The 17878-nt window shown below is 41.1% G+C and overlaps 2 protein-coding genes across 2 annotated transcripts; one reads left to right on the forward strand and one right to left on the reverse strand.

Annotated features, from left to right (window-relative positions):
- Positions 1-794: 794 nt before the first annotated feature.
- Positions 795-9064, reverse strand: LOC134655523 (2-amino-3-ketobutyrate coenzyme A ligase, mitochondrial). The gene is made up of 9 exons (XM_063510990.1): positions 8935-9064; positions 7025-7188; positions 6056-6121; positions 5840-5941; positions 4754-4961; positions 3665-3845; positions 2884-3076; positions 2317-2494; positions 795-956 (listed from the first exon to the last, which is right to left on the reverse strand). The coding sequence occupies exons 1-9, from the start codon at positions 8963-8965 to the stop codon at positions 796-798; spliced, it is 1284 nt and encodes a 427-aa protein (XP_063367060.1). The 5' UTR covers positions 8966-9064; the 3' UTR covers position 795.
- Positions 9065-11070: 2006 nt separating this feature from the next.
- LOC134655171 (protein twisted gastrulation) lies at positions 11071-17666 on the forward strand. The gene is made up of 5 exons (XM_063510623.1): positions 11071-11439; positions 12404-12613; positions 14494-14629; positions 15578-15646; positions 17452-17666. Exons 1-5 carry the CDS (start codon positions 11232-11234, stop codon positions 17558-17560), a joined length of 732 nt encoding a protein of 243 aa, XP_063366693.1. The 5' UTR covers positions 11071-11231; the 3' UTR covers positions 17561-17666.
- The last annotated feature ends 212 nt before the right edge of the window (positions 17667-17878 follow it).

The following is a 17878-nucleotide window of genomic DNA, read 5'->3' on the forward strand; positions in this document are numbered from 1 at the left end:
GACATTTTTTACGTAGCACCTTAGCATCCAATACTTAGTACTAGATTAACTAGATGCTAAGCAGTAGGTACTTATCTTAAAAACAAATACTGGGACACAATTCTTTCACTAGATTGAAGTAAATTCATCCAATACTTACATATTCAAACAAGCGTCTCATTCCTAAGTTTTCCAAACCTAAAATATCTACGCACCTCACTGATAGGTGTGCATACTTAGTGCAATGGGGTTGGCCGGTCGAAATATTTAGCAGATGGCGCCATCATAGCTTACCCTGTCAATCCCTAGAATTGTGTCAAACTTTTGTTTTTTTAATGCCCTTTAAGCCAAATCTCATAGAAAAAGGGGCAAGCTATGATGGCTCCTATGCAAGCCTTTGACAGTTGCCCACCAGATGTCGGTGCACAGAATTTTGCCAATGTTAAGGTCTTTAAGGTGTTAAGCGGTGGTGGCCGAGTGGATATGTCGTCCGACTTTCAATCCGGAGGTCGCGGGTTCAAATCCTGGCTCGTACCAATGAGTTTTTCGGAACTTATGTACGAAATATCATTTGATATTTACCACTAGCTTTTCGTTGAAGGAAAACATCGTGAGGAAACCTGCATACATCTGCGGAGAAATTCAAAGGTGTATGTGAAGTCCCCAATCCGCATTGGGCTAGCGTGGGGACTCTAGCCCAAGCCCTCTCGCGCATGAGAGGAGGCCTGTGCCCAGCAGTGGGACGTATATAGGCTCAAATTATTATTATTTATTTTTAAGGTCTTTAAGGGCCTTGACACTCAGACCTTAAACAGCTTAGCCCTTTACAAGGCCGATGGTTTTGCCGACATCTGCGAACGCTTGCACCGCGCGGGCGACGTCTTCAGGCGCGTGCGCAGCGCTCAGCTGTACGCGCACTCGCGCGCCGCCCTTCGGCACCACGGGATAACTGAATGCCACCACGTAAATGCCACGCTCTGGAAAAAACAAGTTGTTACAAGCTTTTTATTAACTTACAATGTACCTATACTATGTATGTAAATATGTAACTATGTTTGTACGGGTCAAATCTTGCAAGTTAAATTTGACCCACTTCCCGACTTCCAATGAAGCTGAAAATTTGCATACATATGTAAGTCGGGTGACAATGCAATATTATGGTTCCATTGAGCTGATCTGATGATGGAGAGAGGAGGTGGCCATAGGAACTCTGTGATAAAACAACGAAACCTAATTGTGTTTGGGGTTTTTAGTATTGTCTCGATGAGTATTAGTTGCGTGTGGAAAGCGATAAAAGATTGTACCAAAAATGAAATTTTTGCCAAAATCGAACTATGTAGTATCTAACTATACCTAACTATGTAGACTTGGCAGTAAGAATCCATACACATCCCATGGAAGTATCATATTTGTCGTAGCACTTAGCAGGAAAACTTGGCGTGGCCCGACTCTAATAGTTACCAGAAAATCCATGACTGATCTCCTCGGCTTTATACAGTGCGGATTTGCCCTAACGCCCTGTAGGCCCGGGCCTAGAGCGGCACCAAGGCAGCAGTCTCTTTTCTATGATGCGTGCTGAGAAAGAGGCGGCTAGTGGTTAATGCTACAGGGCCAGACCCTCGCGGAAGCTGCGTGTATTTTGTTGGAGTCACTCGCAAAGCTGACTGGTTCTAATTCTAATTCGTCGCTATGACTAACAACTGGTAGAAAGGTAGGTAACTTACGTAGCATGCCCGAGGCGAGTTCAACAGCCAACGGGGCATCGCCGACCATGACGGGGCATATGGGGTGGTCGTCGCCGGCCACGGTCAGGCCTGCTGCCTTTACTCCCTCACGGAATCTGCGGGTGTTCTGCTGGAGTCACTCGCAAAGCTGACTGGTTCAGTCACTAGGACTAACAACTGTTAAGTAGAAGGGTAGGTACTTACGTAGCATGCCCGAGGCGAGTTCAACAGCCAGCGGGGCGTCGCCGACCATGACGGGGCATATGGGGTGGTCGTCGCCGGCCACGGTCAGGCCTGCTGCCTTTACTCCCTCACGGAATCTGCGGGTGTTCTGCTGGAGTCACTCGCAAAGCTGACTGGTTCAGTCACTAGGACTAACAACTGTTAAGTAGAAGGGTAGGTAACTTACGTAGCATGCCCGAGGCGAGTTCAACAGCCAGCGGAGCGTCGCCGACCATGACGGGGCATATGGGGTGGTCGTCGCCGGCCACGGTCAGGCCTGCTGCCTTTACTCCCTCACGGAAACTGCGGGTGTTCTGCTGGAGTCACTCACAAAGCTGACTGGTTCTGTCACTAGGACTAACAACTGTTAAGTAGAAGGGTAGGTACTTACGTAGCATGCCCGAGGCAAGTTCAACAGCCAACGGGGCATCGCCGACCATGACGGGGCATATGGGGTGGTCGTCGCCGGCCACGGTCAGGCCTGCTGCCTTTACTCCCTCGCGGAAACTGCGGGTGTTCTGCTGGAGGCGCTCGCGAAGCTCGCTGCTTCCTTCCACTAGGTCTAAGGACTGTAAGTAAAAAATATAGGTACTTATGTTTATATTTTTGAAATTTATGACAGACCTGCGTATCTGTTTTTGAACTTAGGTAATTATACTACAAGCGGACGCATACTAATATTATAAATGCGAAAGTGTGTCTGTCTGTTACCTCTTCACGCTTAAACCGCTGAACCGATTTAGACAAAACTTAGATGGACATATCGTAGTTTTTATCCATCATCATCATTCCACGCAGACGAAGTCGCGGGCAGAAGCTATAGTAGGTAGCCTATAAAATAAAAGGGACAGCAAATCAAACGCTAAGCAGTAAACTAAAAACAATACCTATGAAGTATTTTGAAACTAAAATGCGCGAAGAGAATTTTAGGGGTAAGACCGACTCGTTTATGCTTTACCTTCAGCGAAGCGGCGACCACAGGCGGTGGCGGTGCGTTCGAGAACAGGTACGGCCTGGAAACGTTGCGCAGCAGCGTGACGAGCTCCTTAGGCCCCGTGGTGTAGCCGCCGGCCGCGCCGCTCACAGCCTTGCCGAGCGTTGAGCAGATGATGTCAGCCGCGCCCATTATGTTGCAATATTCTTCTGTGCCCCTATTAAGTAAGTAAGAAGTAAATTAAAAAAAATCGTTTTAACGCGCTTAGATCAGATAAAGACAGGATTGGGTATTTCCCTAAACATTAAGGCCAGTTCTAATTGCTTGTCCGTCCTTTTCCCCAAATGACGTACCACTGCTAAAATTATTAGTTAACCGTTCGCCGCAACAATCTCCAAGATTTTCTCAAAAAATCCTAATATATTCCAAATATTCCAATTCATCCTAATATATTCATTTGAAGACAATAAGTCTTATTTCCCGAAAGTGCAATCTAATTTGAACCATACATTGGAATGTTTAAGTGGAAATTCTATTGGCGCGTATGTGGGCGTAATTTCAATGCCTCCTATGACCACTATTTATATAAATTCCTCATTTGTTTGGCCATTAAACTTCAGCAAGGTAGACTTTCAAGATGGTCACTCCTTTGTATGGCTAACGCATATGGTCATATGGCGGGAAGTTTAAATCAATTCAGAGCAAAAGATTCAAGTATTAAAGGACTTCAAAGGCTATACGCAGATCAAAGGTAGGTAAACGAGGTAAAAGGCTATAAGAGTGATTTTTAGTTTTAACTTTTTACCTTCCAGTAGCTCCGAAAAACCCAGTAGCATGGCTGTCGTCAACCGCAAGCAGTGCCCGATATTTGTCTGCGAGGTTCCGTAGTCCGGGCAAAGGAGCCACATTGCCATCCATAGAAAACACGCCATCGGTTACTATGAGCTTTATACGCGCTTCGCTGTGCGCCAGTAAGTGCTCCAACTCTGGAAGTTTCATTTACGTTTAGTTACTAATATAGTAGGACTTACTCGTCGCTTTCGTAAAAACTAGCGCTCACGCCAATTCCTGGAATTAGTTGCCAAGCGGACCCCAGGCTCCTATGAGCCGTGGCAAAATGCCGGAACAACGCGAGGAAGATGATGACTATAGTAGGACTTGGACATTATTATAATTCATCATCATCTTCCTCGCGTTGTCCCGGCATTTTGCCACGGCTCATGGGAGCCTGGGGTCCGCTTGGCAACTAATCCCAGTAATTGGCGTGGGCACTAGTTTTTACGAAAGCGACTGCCATCTGACCTTCCAACCCAGAGGGTAAACTAGGCCCGTATTGGGATTAGTCCGGTTTCCTCACGATGTTTTCCTTCACCGAAAAGCGACTGGTAAATATCAAATGATAATTCGTACATGAGTTCCGAAAAACTCATTGGTACGAGCCGGGGTTCGAACCCGCGACCTCCGGATTGCAAGTCGCACGCTCTTACCGCTAGGCCACCAACGCTTGGACATTATTATAATTACCTATGCGATTAAAAGGTCTGGGACATATGTAGTAGCCTCGTCTATGGAGTACCTACTGCACTAATAGTGCAGTTGCACTATACCTACAACCACAAAAGATTTACCGTCGTAGCATCATTAGCATCCTCTGCCTGAAATATGGACTTCAACAAGCCTACGCTGGCTTACCTACTCTCAAACGTGAAACTGAACCAGAATATTCATCGATTAGGGCTCATTTAGACGGTGCGAGAACTCGCATGCGAGTTTCATTACATTACGTCATTTGATCGGTCGGCTGAATTGATGTCACCTCAATGGTCCGCAATGTAACTAAAATCATATACGAGTTCGCGCGCCGTCTAAATTAGCCCTTAAAAGCTAAGCTTACCATTGAGATCTCTGTGCGGGTACCGGTACTTCTGTGCCTTGCAGAGCCGTATTCCGTCGATGATAGATGCGTGGTTAAGCGCATCTGAGAACACAGCGTCCTCTGGCGTAAGCATGGACTCGAAGAGGCCGGCATTCGCGTCGAAACACGACCCGTACAGGATGGCATCCTCGCGCCCGTGGAACTGCGCCAGGCGATGCTCTAATTCCTGTTACAGATCAATTAACAGCTTTAACGTGTTCTACTGAGAACAGATTAAAACCGGCCAAGTGCGAGTCGGACTCGCGCACGGAGGGTTCCGCACCATCAACAAAAAATTGAGCAAGAAAAATCGTGTTTGATGTATGGAAATATTTATTTTAATTTATTTTTAGTATTTGTTGTTATAGCGGCAACAGAGATACATCATTTGTGAAAATTTCAACTGTCTAGCTATCGCGGTTCATGAGATACAGACGGACGGACGGACAGCGAAGTCTTAGTAATAGGGTCCCGTTTTTTACCCTTTGGCAGGGATCGGAACCGGTTTTTTGCAAAAACTTAGAAATAACCATATTTTTCGAATTATTTTATACTCGAAATGTAGGACTCAGTTGTGTGTTTAGGTTACGACTTCGTATTATTAGATTGCCCAATTAGAAATGAAGTAATTAGCAAAGAACGAAAAAATACCGTTTCCGTTCCCATACAAAAAATACCGGTATCCGATCCCTGCCCTTTGGGTACGGAACCCTAAAAACAAGCTTAGGTATAACATAAAAATAATTAGGTAGGTACACAAATCGCAGTTAGTGATGATATTTTATGTGAATGAAATCACATAGATTGTTCTGACTGAGACTTGAAATTAGCCTGACTGCATAAAAGACATGTTCAGGGTTATCAGTGTGCATGCAATGCAAGTAATGCATGCCTTGCATGTTCATAAATTGGTTCCATCAACGACGAAGAGAGCGAAGCCACGTGACGTGTGTTTTATTCGCGATGTAGTCCCGTTTTAGGTATAGGCACGTATAGGCATATAGGTAATAATGTTATATGTGAAACCCGCAAAACGTTTGAAACACTGAGTAGTTCGAATCTTACCTTATGTAAAGTTTGTGTGCCACAAATAAATCTAACGGAACTGAGCCCAGCGCCATATTTGCGCAGGCCGTCTCTCGCTGCCTCTACCACTTCGGGATGATTCTATAAAAAAAACATTCTACATCACTACACGGAATGCTACACGGAATGTACAAAATTTAACTCTTATGTAAGGAGCATGATACTAGGACTTATTTGACTAGAGTTAGTTCTTACCGATAGTCCTAAATAATTGTTTGCGCAGAAATTCAGGAACTCCCCTTCCGCTCCCTGCACCCTCACCTATAAAGTAAAATAGCGGAATTTACTAATCTGAAAATATCTGACACCTATGTACATAAGTAGCACCTACAAATTGAGGGAAAATGCAACCTACTATAGGTGTTTGTCGTGTTTTTAATGTTAGCCGCTTAATTAACACTTAGTTACCTATCATTGTACAAAAACTGTTTGTCACATACACATGTAACTTCACATGCCTTTGTGTGTTTAAAATTTCAGAATTTCAATCGATTGTTTCGCACTTCGAATGTCACATACGGTACCTACTCGTATTATTTCATCTATTGAACCCCTAATTCATTAACAGAATTGTACTTACCTAATATCTATTAGGTATGTATGAGGGTAATCAATCAATCAACACAAAACGTGGTTAAATATGTGTGTGTGTGTGTGTGTGTGTGTGTGTGTGTGTGTATGTGTGTGTGTGTGTGTGTGTGTGTGTGTGTGTGTAGGTTAATTGTCGATGTAACGCTATGGGAAAACTAAGGTAGTAAGAGCCTACTAATTAATTTATCTAGTTGAGGCTACTAGTACCTAATTATATTCACAAAACTTGCTTATTGCACACTGAAAACCGTCGCATTACCCAGACTCGGTAATCGGGTCATGAAAGTGACACCTTTACGTAAACTATACGTGGTAGATATTCCACCAATTCGCACAAAGCGCTTTGCTTCCTCTTATTCTTATGCGCACTGGCCGCACTGCTAAGGAATGGAATTCCTTTGCCGGCGTCTATATTTCCGAGCTCATATAACCCGGCAACCTTCAAATCAAGGGTGTACAGGCACCTTCTGGGCAGGCTGGCTCCATCGTAGGCCACGTCTTCGCCTCGGCTAGTCTGTGGCCATGAGTACCTAAGCCCATTTATAATAAATAAATAAAAACTATTAAACTTACTTTGGTGTCCTGTGGCGAGGTGAGTATTCTCTCATGCTTCCAAGTCTTTGCCTTCTTGATTTCCTGCAGCCGGTCGTCGAGGACCTCTCTCAGTCTCGTCACTCCCGCCCGCTCCTTACCGTTCAGCTCGTGGAGCTGGCGTGTTGCTTGCTTGCCAGCATATACTAAAAATGTAAACAGTTTCATGAACATTAATATTCAATATTAGTAAGGGTTTCATTGGACAGCAATCCGATCAGAGTAAGCGAGATATCCGGAATATTTTTGTCCAAAACACCAGTAGTTATCAGGCCGCCCGGTTGTATTTAAAATTTCTCCAGAAACCTATACAACATTGCGATTTATATACCTACAGTTTTTTCCGCTTCAACGGCCTTACTGCTTTACAATAACCAAGTATGAGGCTAAATGGCTTTGCGTGCATTGTTTTCTTGCAGTTTATTAGGCACTTGGTGTGAAAAAATATATGGGAAAAGCGGCCAAGTGCGAGTCGGACTCGCCCATGAAGGGTTCCGTATTTAGGCGATTTATGACGTATTAAAAAAAAACTACTTGCTAGATCTCGTTCAAACCAATTTTCGGTGGAAGTTTACATGGTAATGTACATCATATATTTTTTTTAGTTTTATCATTCTCTTATTTTAGAAGTTAGGGGGGGGGGGGGGACACACATTTTACCACTTTGGAAGTGTCTCTCGCGCAAACTATTCAGTTTAGAAAAAAATGATATTAGAAACCTCAATATCATTTTTGAAGACCTATCCATAGATACCCCACACGTATGGGTTTGATGAAAAAAAAATTTTTGAGTTTCAGTTCGAAGTATGGGGAACCCCAAAAATTTATTGTTTTTTTTCTATTTTTGTGTGAAAATCTTAATGCGGTTCATAGAATACATCTACTTACCAAGTTTCAACAGTATAGTTCTTATAGTTTCGGAGAAAAGTGGCTGTGACATACGGACGGACAGACAGACGGACAGACAGACGGACAGACAGACAGACATGACGAATCTATAAGGGTTCCGTTTTTTGCCATTTGGCTACGGAACCCTAAAAACCGGCGAAGTGCGAGTCGAACTCGCGTTCCAAGGGTTCCGTACATTAAGTCCCACTCACGCTTGACTGCTAATTTCTAATAGGGTTTTTTGGCTAATGACTAAATTACCTAGCAGTCTAGCACTTCCGCCGATGCTAAGACGTTCCTGTACCGAACTGTTCCACATCCGCATCCGCATTAAATCCGCATCGATTTTATGCGGATGCGGATGTTGAAAATAATGCGGAAGTTCCGCGGTTGCGGATGCGGATGCGGATATTCGCAACATCCCTGGTATGGAGGTAGGTAAATCTGAGAATACGATACGAACATTTAATTATATTGAATTAGAATTCGATTTGGATTAGATTAAAATACGCAGAATGCAGTCCCTAAACTCTATACTTAAATGGCATGAATAAAGTTGCACTCAGAAAATGTGTCAATACATATTTCGCTTAGTCTTTCCTTATACTGTGTACCTAAGAAATGATTTACTAATCTACTACCACAACACACTGGATGGGTATTGCCTGTCCATTTAACATATAGCACTCTAGATATTATTCAAAGTAAATAAGTAGAGCGGACGACTAAAATACACACCAAGGTCATAATTGGCTGATTTTACTTAGTACTAACAGAATTGTACTAAGTAACTTGTTTTCGTGGTATACATGTATATTCAGTCAAAACGACCTTTCATGACATCATCCTTAAAAAACTCTACCAACAAAAGATGGTTGCTTCTCGTATTTAGTACCTACATTAAACACTGGGACCGCCTCTCATAGGTACCACATAAATCAAATTTATTTACAACGTGTAAATTATGTACCTATTTTAAAATGAAAATAAATGAAGTACATTACCGGTGCGCAGGAGTTGCGAGCGGAGCGCCATCGCGTCGAATGGAGGCGCGGCGGCGGCGGCGGCGCGGCCGCCGACTCGTTAATAGTACACTGGTCACGCAGGTTTCTGTTTACGTTTAATCTGTTTTCGTTGCTACGTGGTTCTTGCAAATATCAAGCCTCTTCTCGCCATCAATGAACTATGTACCTATATTGAAAAACTTAAAATCAGAGCTAACTATGCAGGTGTAATACTTATTGACCCAACAAAATAGGTAAATAAATAAATAACCACCTGCCGCACTAATGCATTTTCCCTAAGAACGGCACATTTGTTAAAGTAAGGTTTTACTGCTAGTAAACTAGGACTTTCGCTATCGTTGGTTCTTACGTCATCACTACCTTTAAGTAAGACGTGGCGTGAGTGTGAAAATTCTAGGCACTCATTTTGCAATTACTGTAGGTATCTTTATTAATATCTATTATTCTTATACTCTTCTTCCTCCTGCCGTTATTCCACCCCACGTTATATGGGGTCGGCACAACATGTTTTTCTCATAGTAATATCATAGGTACAGTGTAATAAAGTAAAATGGTGTTCTGAAAATATATAAATACAAAACTAAAGATAATTAATTGGTTGTCTAACAAATAATAGGTACCTACTGAAATATTCTTAACGCTTCTTCAAACCCCACATTCTCTCTTTCGAGTTTCGAGAAATGGGTCACTGACAGGTTATCCCTTGACGTATCCCGTGTGCCGCAGACCTGAGAATACAGGGGTCATGCCAAACGTTAGGTACCAAGTGTGTCAAGGAGGGGGAGAGGTCAAAAAATCATGAATTGTAGCTGAAGAATCTTTCACCCGACGCCATAACCTGCAACAACAATAAAGGCTTCGTCACACAGGTGCGTTTTCCGGGCGCGGCGTGAGCGGGGCGCGCCGCTTTTACATATAAAACGCTCACGCCCCGCCCGGAAAAGGCGCCTGTGTGACGAAGCCTTAAGGGTGTTTCCAGGGGCGGATGTGGTGGATGGAGTGGGTGGCAAGGGGGGCGCCAAAATGGCAATCGATCGATTGCGATCGATTTGTGTAGGTAGAAACTATTGATTGCTGTGGTAACCAAGTGGTAACACACTAATATATATGTAAATCTAAGTATGTCGTATACAAATAAATTAAAAAGTCATGTGATACCTTACTCCTTCTGTAAATAAAAATACTAACAAGTTTTTGGCAAAAAATAAAACATTTTTGGTACTTAGAAGCTTTTATCGCTGACTGTACTTTTCTTTCCACAGGCAACTAATATTCATCAAGACAACTCTAAAAACCTCAAACACTGTTGATATCACAAAGTTCCTATGGCCACCTGTAAAACAAATAAGTAAATAACTATTGTTAGATAAGGGGGCAAAGTTGTTGTTTTTTAACCGCTCGTGCTTAATATTGATAAGTACCCGGTTTCAAAGTACGAGGGTTAAACAAAATTTGCCCCCAAGTGAAACACAAAATTTCTCACCACACCAACCCGAAGAAAATAAGATATCAAACCAAATCAGATCCAACCAAATTGAATAAGTCAATTCTAATTCTACCAGCAAACAAGAAACTGTGATAAGAAGACAACGAAAACAACTAAAAATTTGCATTTGATTACTTTTTGGCCTCACATGTGAATAAAATGCAACTTTGCTATCAGTTTTTGAACAATCAATAGAGCCTTTACCAGTTGGTGTGGTGCAAAATAATTTTTATTTTTGTATCAATATCAATTTTAAATATTCGCGGGCAATGCGAGCGAGGGTGAAAGCAAGATGGAGGCAAATGACACCAATGTCAAAATATAATTTTTTCGACGTTTCATTCAGTAACTGGAATAGTTTTTGGTATTTTTAAGCTGGCAATAATCAAGCCTCTATTGAATACATTCACTTCATTCGTTTCGTTCATTCAGTATTGTCAAGGCCACTGGCCACGACAATGCGTTGTGTTGTGTTTCTCAACTTTCTCACTCCATCAACGTGAAAACAGAATGTACCAAAAAGAGACAAAGGAAACAAACAACAAGACAACAACTTCGTTCTTTTCTTGTCCTAATTTTTTTTATTTATTTTATTTTCATCCTTTGCTCTGCGTAGACGCATGTTGGGAACTGTAAACTGTCATTCGCCTCGAATGCGTATAGTTCGAGGAATTTAATATATTTGCCTGTTTGTGTGTGTATTAACTTTTATGTTTTATGTTCATATGTTACAAGTGTTAACTTAAGTTTGTTGACTTTGCCATTGGTTTGACTAAGTGGAACTCTCACCATGTCTCTGAAGGTGTGCGGAGTGTTGTTTGGAGCCCTTCTGCTGGCCCTGCCTATAGTTTTCGCGTGCAACGAGGCTATTTGCGCTAGCGTCGTGTCCAAATGCATGTTGACCCAGTCATGCAAGTGTGACCTGAAGGACTGCTCATGTTGTAAAGAGTGCTTTAGCTGCTTAAGTACCTTGTACAGCGAGTGCTGCAGCTGTGTTGGTAAGCATTCTGTTCTTCTACTAACAGATGTAGGGCCATGTTATTAGGGGCATATTTGATTCACCCAAGAGTACAAAAACTTTATAAAAAACTTAATACCCCATTCTACTTTCCTGTTTATATTATCACACATACATTGCTGGCACCACCAAACATGTAACGAAATTATACCATTACATCCATACATGTGTTCAACTAATTTTATTTACAAACTAATTTTGTATTTATTAAATTTGAAGAGCCATATACAATGAATAATCTAAATGCCAAGGGCATAAAATATATTTCATTAACAGACTGTAAATTATTAGCTACGTAATTTTATTGCCTAATTAAAGCAGATGGACTGTACGGATATGATGGTCGTTCTTGTCTACGTGACAGCGTGATAAAACGGTGTCCGTCACTTTCTTTCCCACGGTGTTAAACAGTGACAGTTATTTTATCACGTGGATAAAGATGGATAAAGCTATCCATAATAGGCTGGCTGGTATAGGTACATCTTTATTAAAACAGATTATTACAGAAGAGCCTCGCTAATCCGGTGATTGCAGAAATCTGGGCAATCTCAGTAATAGTTAAGAAAAAAAAAATTGCACATGATAATCCGGACACCTCGTTTGAATTATCAAGCTCCAATTGAATCAGTGAATCCTTTTTATACCCCAAGATCATGGTAAAAATTGAGCTATTAACTCACCCCACCTAGCACCTTAGTCCCCATCTAGCATTATATACCCCTCACACAGACATAGCGGCTTGAGGTTCCCCATGCATTTCCTCATTAAGTACATTTGTATGTATAATTTTTTATTTTCTAGTTTTGGTTAAAGGATTTTTTATAGCCTAGATAAGCATTGTTCTGTTGGATAAACACCTCTTCTCTAGATTTCTATCAATTCCAAATTATTATTAATTTTTTTTTAAATAAAATTATTGCTATATCAATTTTATTGTTCAACAGATATGTGCCCTAAACCAAATGACACAGCAACTGCACTGTCAAAGACATCCTATGTGGAAGAGCTGGCAGCTGACAGTGTCCCTGTCCTGTTCAGTAGTCTGACCAGCGATCCAGACCCGGAGGAGAGGTGGCTGTCAATCACATACCCTGTGGATCTTGACATATCTGCGTACAGGCCTGCTAAAGACAATCAGCTGGTGTATCATTTGCGTAAGTTTTTTTACAGTACTAAATTATTTTTTACGGTGTATGTGTAATTGTGGAAGGATCTTGTGGAGGCCCTATGCACCTCCGGGGTGCCCTAGGACAGACAACAACATGTGTAATTGTGAACACAATACACTTAATGGTAAGTATTGCTGAAAATATAGGTAATACCTACAGGTAGGTAGGTGTGGTAGGTTGTGAACTCTACAAGTGTGAATCAATTTAAAAATAGACTCGACAAACTATCAAAACAGTGAAATCGTGCTAAGTGAACTATGATTTAGACGCACCAGCATCCGCTGCCTGTCTAAAACGAAATAATAATAATAATACTCGCCGCTAAGTTGTGCCTTAATGAATAATATTTTTTTTTGTATGAAACATTTACGGCATATTATCTTGAACTAGAACCCCACAAGCACAATAGGTGTCGGCCAGAGATCCCCAAACTTACGGCACCCAAGCATGCCAATCCGGGCCCCAAAAAGGACGGCCTGCTGAATACTAACATACGGGCCGGGCCGATTCGAGTTTTAGTTATGCGATCTGATACCGATACGATATTACCTAAAAAATTGATTGAAGATAAGCAGTTGATGGGAAAGTTATAAGGTTATAACCGTGTAACAACGATTCCAAAAGTAACAAAATGTTTTATCTTCATGCTGGAAACAATCCAAATCTAAGTTTCTACGAACGTAATTCAATACGCTGCTATTCATAATAAGCACTATCAAATTCCTAGAACTAACAGTTTCTGCCTCACTGATTAGATAAGTGCAAACTTCCTCAGCTACTTAACTGTTACATTACATTAACCATAGAACAATACGGTTAATCTTCAAAGGGTCCTCAAAGCCACACAAGTCGACAATAAAAAGGATCCCCCGCCGCGCGCCGCGTGATCCCCTAAATGAGTCATTATTTTGGAATGCCTACCTGCTTGAAGAGTTCTCAGGGATATAATCGCCTTTTATTTAGTTTGATGTATTTCTAATACCGCGCAAGTAATTTCCGCTGTCTGAATTTGAAAAGACATTAAATTTACTCCATGTTTTCACATACAAAATTCAGTTACACAATTGAATGAGTCGGATAAGCTTAGCGCGCCAGTATAAACATCGCAGTGGTGAAATAAATTAAACAGCACCTGCATCTTATTATGCTAATTGAATCATATCTAACGTTGCCATTTGTCATAACTGTCATGAGACTGAGATTTGTTAGAAGATAAACAAGTAGGAATATTCATTTCGCGTTAGAATGTACTTTATAGTAGTGAATAGATATTTAGATACCATACATACTTAGGTATCTATTATAACCTATACTTATCTATTTCAGGGTTTATGTTATTGATCATGGTTTAAATTAATAAGCTATTGGCTATTGATGTTGCTCTCTGAGGGGCTACCGCGGAAACCGAAATTCGCAAATTGCGAGGATCTTTCTCTTTTACTCCAATGATGGCTGAATGAGAGAAAAATGCCCGCAATTTGCTAGCTTCGATTTTCGCGGTAGGCCCCCTGAGTTTCTTTTGTGCGAATAAGCCTATTAGCGATCTACCTTACCACGCAGTTACACATAACGAGTAAACAAGCTAGAAATATTATTAAAAAATACCTAGTTAAAATGAGAGGGCAGTGCACCGAAATCACTTAATTACGGTCTTGTCTATTATGTACCTAACCATTAAAAATGAATTTGTAAATAATTTAAGACTCCTTAACTCAAAAATCTTTTTAAGTTAAGATTAGTAGTTAAGTTTAGTATGTAATACAATGTCTTTTTACTGAAATAAACAGTTTATTTTTTTTTTTTTTTTTACATAGGAAAGGTTGGTATATTTACATGAATCTCACGTCAAATTTGTGCATTTCCAGAGAGCATAGAGCAGGAAGCGGAGCCGACCAGCCGCGACGTGGTGACATTCAACTGCACCATCGCGTACATGGCGCAGTGCATGTCCAGCGACAAGTGCCGGACGCTGTGCCGGTCCATGGGCGCCAGCAGCTTGCGGTAACCTAGTTTATATTACCGCAACCACAGAATAAGTAATAGTATTATCATACAGAACGGCCACGCACCGCCCCGCCCCGACTCGCATTACCTCGTCCCGCGACTGGCCGCGAAATTAATCTGGCGGACTTCTGCCGTCGTTTCAGTAAAGCGACTTACCCACACATACACAATGACGCGCGTACAGACGTGCCGCGCACACATATAAACGCAAATGATTTTTGATGTATGGCGTGTCCGCCCTGTGCCGCAACCTTGCTTTATATATTCGGCACGATTCGACTCTTTCGCGTGAACGATAGATTGGTAGTTTTGCTTACAACAAATGATACTCAGAATATTCATTCGCGAATTAATATTTCGTAAACCCTTTATTCAAATGACCTGTAGAGAAATTAGTTTCTTCCTAAAGGATAATATCGTCAGGTGACAAGCAAAAGTCACTAAGTACCACCACAAGTTCATAGCCATAGTGAACCATATTAGTACGAAAAGAAGGTTGATTTTTGTTTAAATATTTTTAGGGTTCCGTACCCAAAGGGTAAAAACGGGACCCTATTACTAAGACTCCGCTGTCCGTCCGTCCGTCTGTCACCAGGCTGTATCTCACGAACCGTAATAGCTAGACAGTTGAAGTTTTCACAGATGATGTATTTCTGTTGCTGCTATAACAACAAATACTAAAAACAGAATAAAATAAAGATTTAAGTGGGGCTCCCATACAACAAACGTTATTTTTGACCGAAGTTAAGCAACGTCGGGCGGGGTCAGTACTTGGATGGGTGACCGTTTTTTTTGCTTGTTTTTTGTTGATGGTGCGGAACCCTCCGTGCGCGAGTCCGACTCGCACTTGGCCGGTTTTTAGTAATTAGTGACTTGTGCTTGTCACCTGACGACATGTTTAAAGAAAATTTCAAATCAATTAATATTTGCCGTTATTGTTTTCAGGTGGTTCCACGATGGCTGCTGCGAGTGTGTTGGCGATAAATGCCTGTCGTACGGCCTCAACGAGAGCAGGTAAAGTTCAATATCCCATAACAAACTCCAGCGTAGGTATGCCCGTTGTATAAACAATCGATGTGAAAATAGCCCGCCGCTGAAAGATAAACAACACTCCGCGAAAACTTGAAGGAATATATAGGACTACATTTATTAACGAGGCCGGTTTTTGGTCATATGTCATACCTTAAAAACGATGCCACCAATTATCTTTATAACAGACATAACATTTATAGTTAACAGTATTTATTTTGTGTATTCTCAAATTATGTTGTAGGGTCTACAATGTAGGCGTTGTAGCTATGGGGTGTAGAACAATACAGCAGTTATATGCAGGTCTAATTACATAACCCACAAGTGTTATATCCGAATTACCTGTTATATCAATTTGTACAAAAGGGATAACATGGTAAAATAGCTTTTTAAACGGCTTTTATTTTAGAACATTAGCCAACTATCCATCCTACCGGGAACTAGCTGCAGCGCACAAAGAATAGCTTTGTTTTATAAATTACAGTCTGAACCTAAACTTGTTTGTTTGTGTTGTATATATCTATGTGTGTAACCCACACGAAATAAATATTTTTGAATAGTAAACTAAAAGTTCACCTGTCTTGAGCTCTAAACCACTACATAATTTTAATGTAAACTACTTTGCTCGCTTTTTATTAATCCCTTTTATAATATATGTGTAGATTGTAGAGTCGTATATTTATAAATGGATTAAAGAACATAAAATGTATTCGACTAGTACCGACCAGGGATGTGGCGGATGCAGATTTTTTGACATCCGCGGATGCGGATGCGGATATTTAAAGGCTCACATCCGCGGATGCGGATGCGGATGTCAAGATTAGGTACTTAGAAAACGTCAAATATTAAATTTTTAGTCTTTTTTTATTGAAAAAAAAAACGAAACGTTTAGTATTTGAGCAAGAATATAGGTGCGTTATATTTAATAAACAGTAACTTGGCCGATTTTGCTGGATCTAGACCATTTCATTATAGGTAATGACGAAATTACCTAGAACTTACGCCGCCGCTAAGACGTTCCTGTACCCTGTACCGACTTGTTTGACATCCGCATCCGCATAAGCTCCGCATCGATTTTATGCGGATGCGGATGCAGATGCGGATGTTGAAAATAATGCGGAAGTTCCGCGGTTGCGGATGCGGATGCGGATGTTCGCAACATCCCTGGTACCGACCACCTGTGAGGGCGCGGCGCGAATATTATCATAATGACCGCCGACACGTATCAGATAACACACAGGTGGCGATTCGTATTGTATTATTATATCAATAGATACATTATAAATTTGAATTTATTAATATCACATGGATTTTTTTATTATAGTTAATTAAAACAGTGTAGCATCGCATCATAACTAGAAATTACTTAACACTGATTTAAACTTTCACGATTTTTACACATTATTACTTTTCTTAAATTACTTTTCTTGGTCTGCAAGAACAACCTTGCTTTTTACAATATCCTCTTTTGATTTTAAGTTTTGATCATGTATATATACATCCTACAACTAAGCAGCTCCTTTCGATAAAATCTTTTCAAGGATTTTAAAACAAACTTACCTAATTAGGTTACTTTGTGAACCAAGGAGTTTCACCTTAGGCTCTTCGTCACTACTTAAAGGTCTTTTTTTGTTATTCTATAATATAACAAAGATAAGCAAGCGAAAACAAAATGTAAACCCAGCAAAAGAGCATGACCATGGCATAATGCGTCCATGCCATTTTGCAGCTCACTGTACCTGATAATTACCACTCATGACCTCTTTTAACAAAACGAATATTGATTTCAGATGCCCCGGCTGCCCCGCGGGCAAGGAGGATGAGGACGAGCTCGCCTTCGACGAGCTGGACTACGGCGAGGAAGTCATGTCCGTCGCCGACGCCAAGCACAACTCCTAGCCTCTAGGAAGTAAGGTCTGACCGTGCCCCTTTAAAGCTTATTTTAGTTACACTCTGTAGAATTTCATCAGCAGACGGTTACATGTTGTTTCTATGTGAAATTACTGTATCATTAAGGTTGTTTTTCCATTACTTATTCTTCACTTTAATCTGATGATAATAGAACGTACAAGAGACTTCATTCCGTTTACGCTCAGTATAATGTAAATGTCTTTCACATTTTTTGTAGTCTTGCCGTAATTGAATCAAGGATAAAATTGGTTCACCACGTCTAGTGACTCAACTGTCAGTCCGTAGCAAAATGTATACGTACCTATA

This window comes from Cydia amplana, chromosome 16 (genome assembly GCF_948474715.1).
Source record: "Cydia amplana chromosome 16, ilCydAmpl1.1, whole genome shotgun sequence".
Taxonomy (NCBI): domain Eukaryota; kingdom Metazoa; phylum Arthropoda; class Insecta; order Lepidoptera; family Tortricidae; genus Cydia; species Cydia amplana.

What these genes read in the sequence shown, in the direction of transcription:
- LOC134655171 (XM_063510623.1), top strand. Translation starts at nt 11,232, where the DNA reads ATGTCTCTGAAGGTGTGCGGAGTGTTGTTTGGAGCCCTTCTGCTGGCC. An exon ending in TCAGCTGGTGTATCATTTGC is followed by an intron (nt 12,614 to 14,493) that starts GTAAGTTTTTTT and finishes GTGCATTTCCAG; the next exon opens with AGAGCATAGAGCAGGAAGCG. An exon ending in ATGGGCGCCAGCAGCTTGCG is followed by an intron (nt 14,630 to 15,577) that starts GTAACCTAGTTT and finishes TATTGTTTTCAG; the next exon opens with GTGGTTCCACGATGGCTGCT.
- LOC134655523 (XM_063510990.1), bottom strand. Translation starts at nt 8,965, where the DNA reads ATGGCGCTCCGCTCGCAACTCCTGCGCACCG. An exon ending in GCACACAAACTTTACATAAG is followed by an intron (nt 4,962 to 5,839) that starts GTAAGATTCGAA and finishes GATCTGTAACAG; the next exon opens with GAATTAGAGCATCGCCTGGC. An exon ending in ACTTGCCTCGGGCATGCTAC is followed by an intron (nt 957 to 2,316) that starts GTAAGTACCTAC and finishes TGTTTTTTCCAG; the next exon opens with AGCGTGGCATTTACGTGGTG.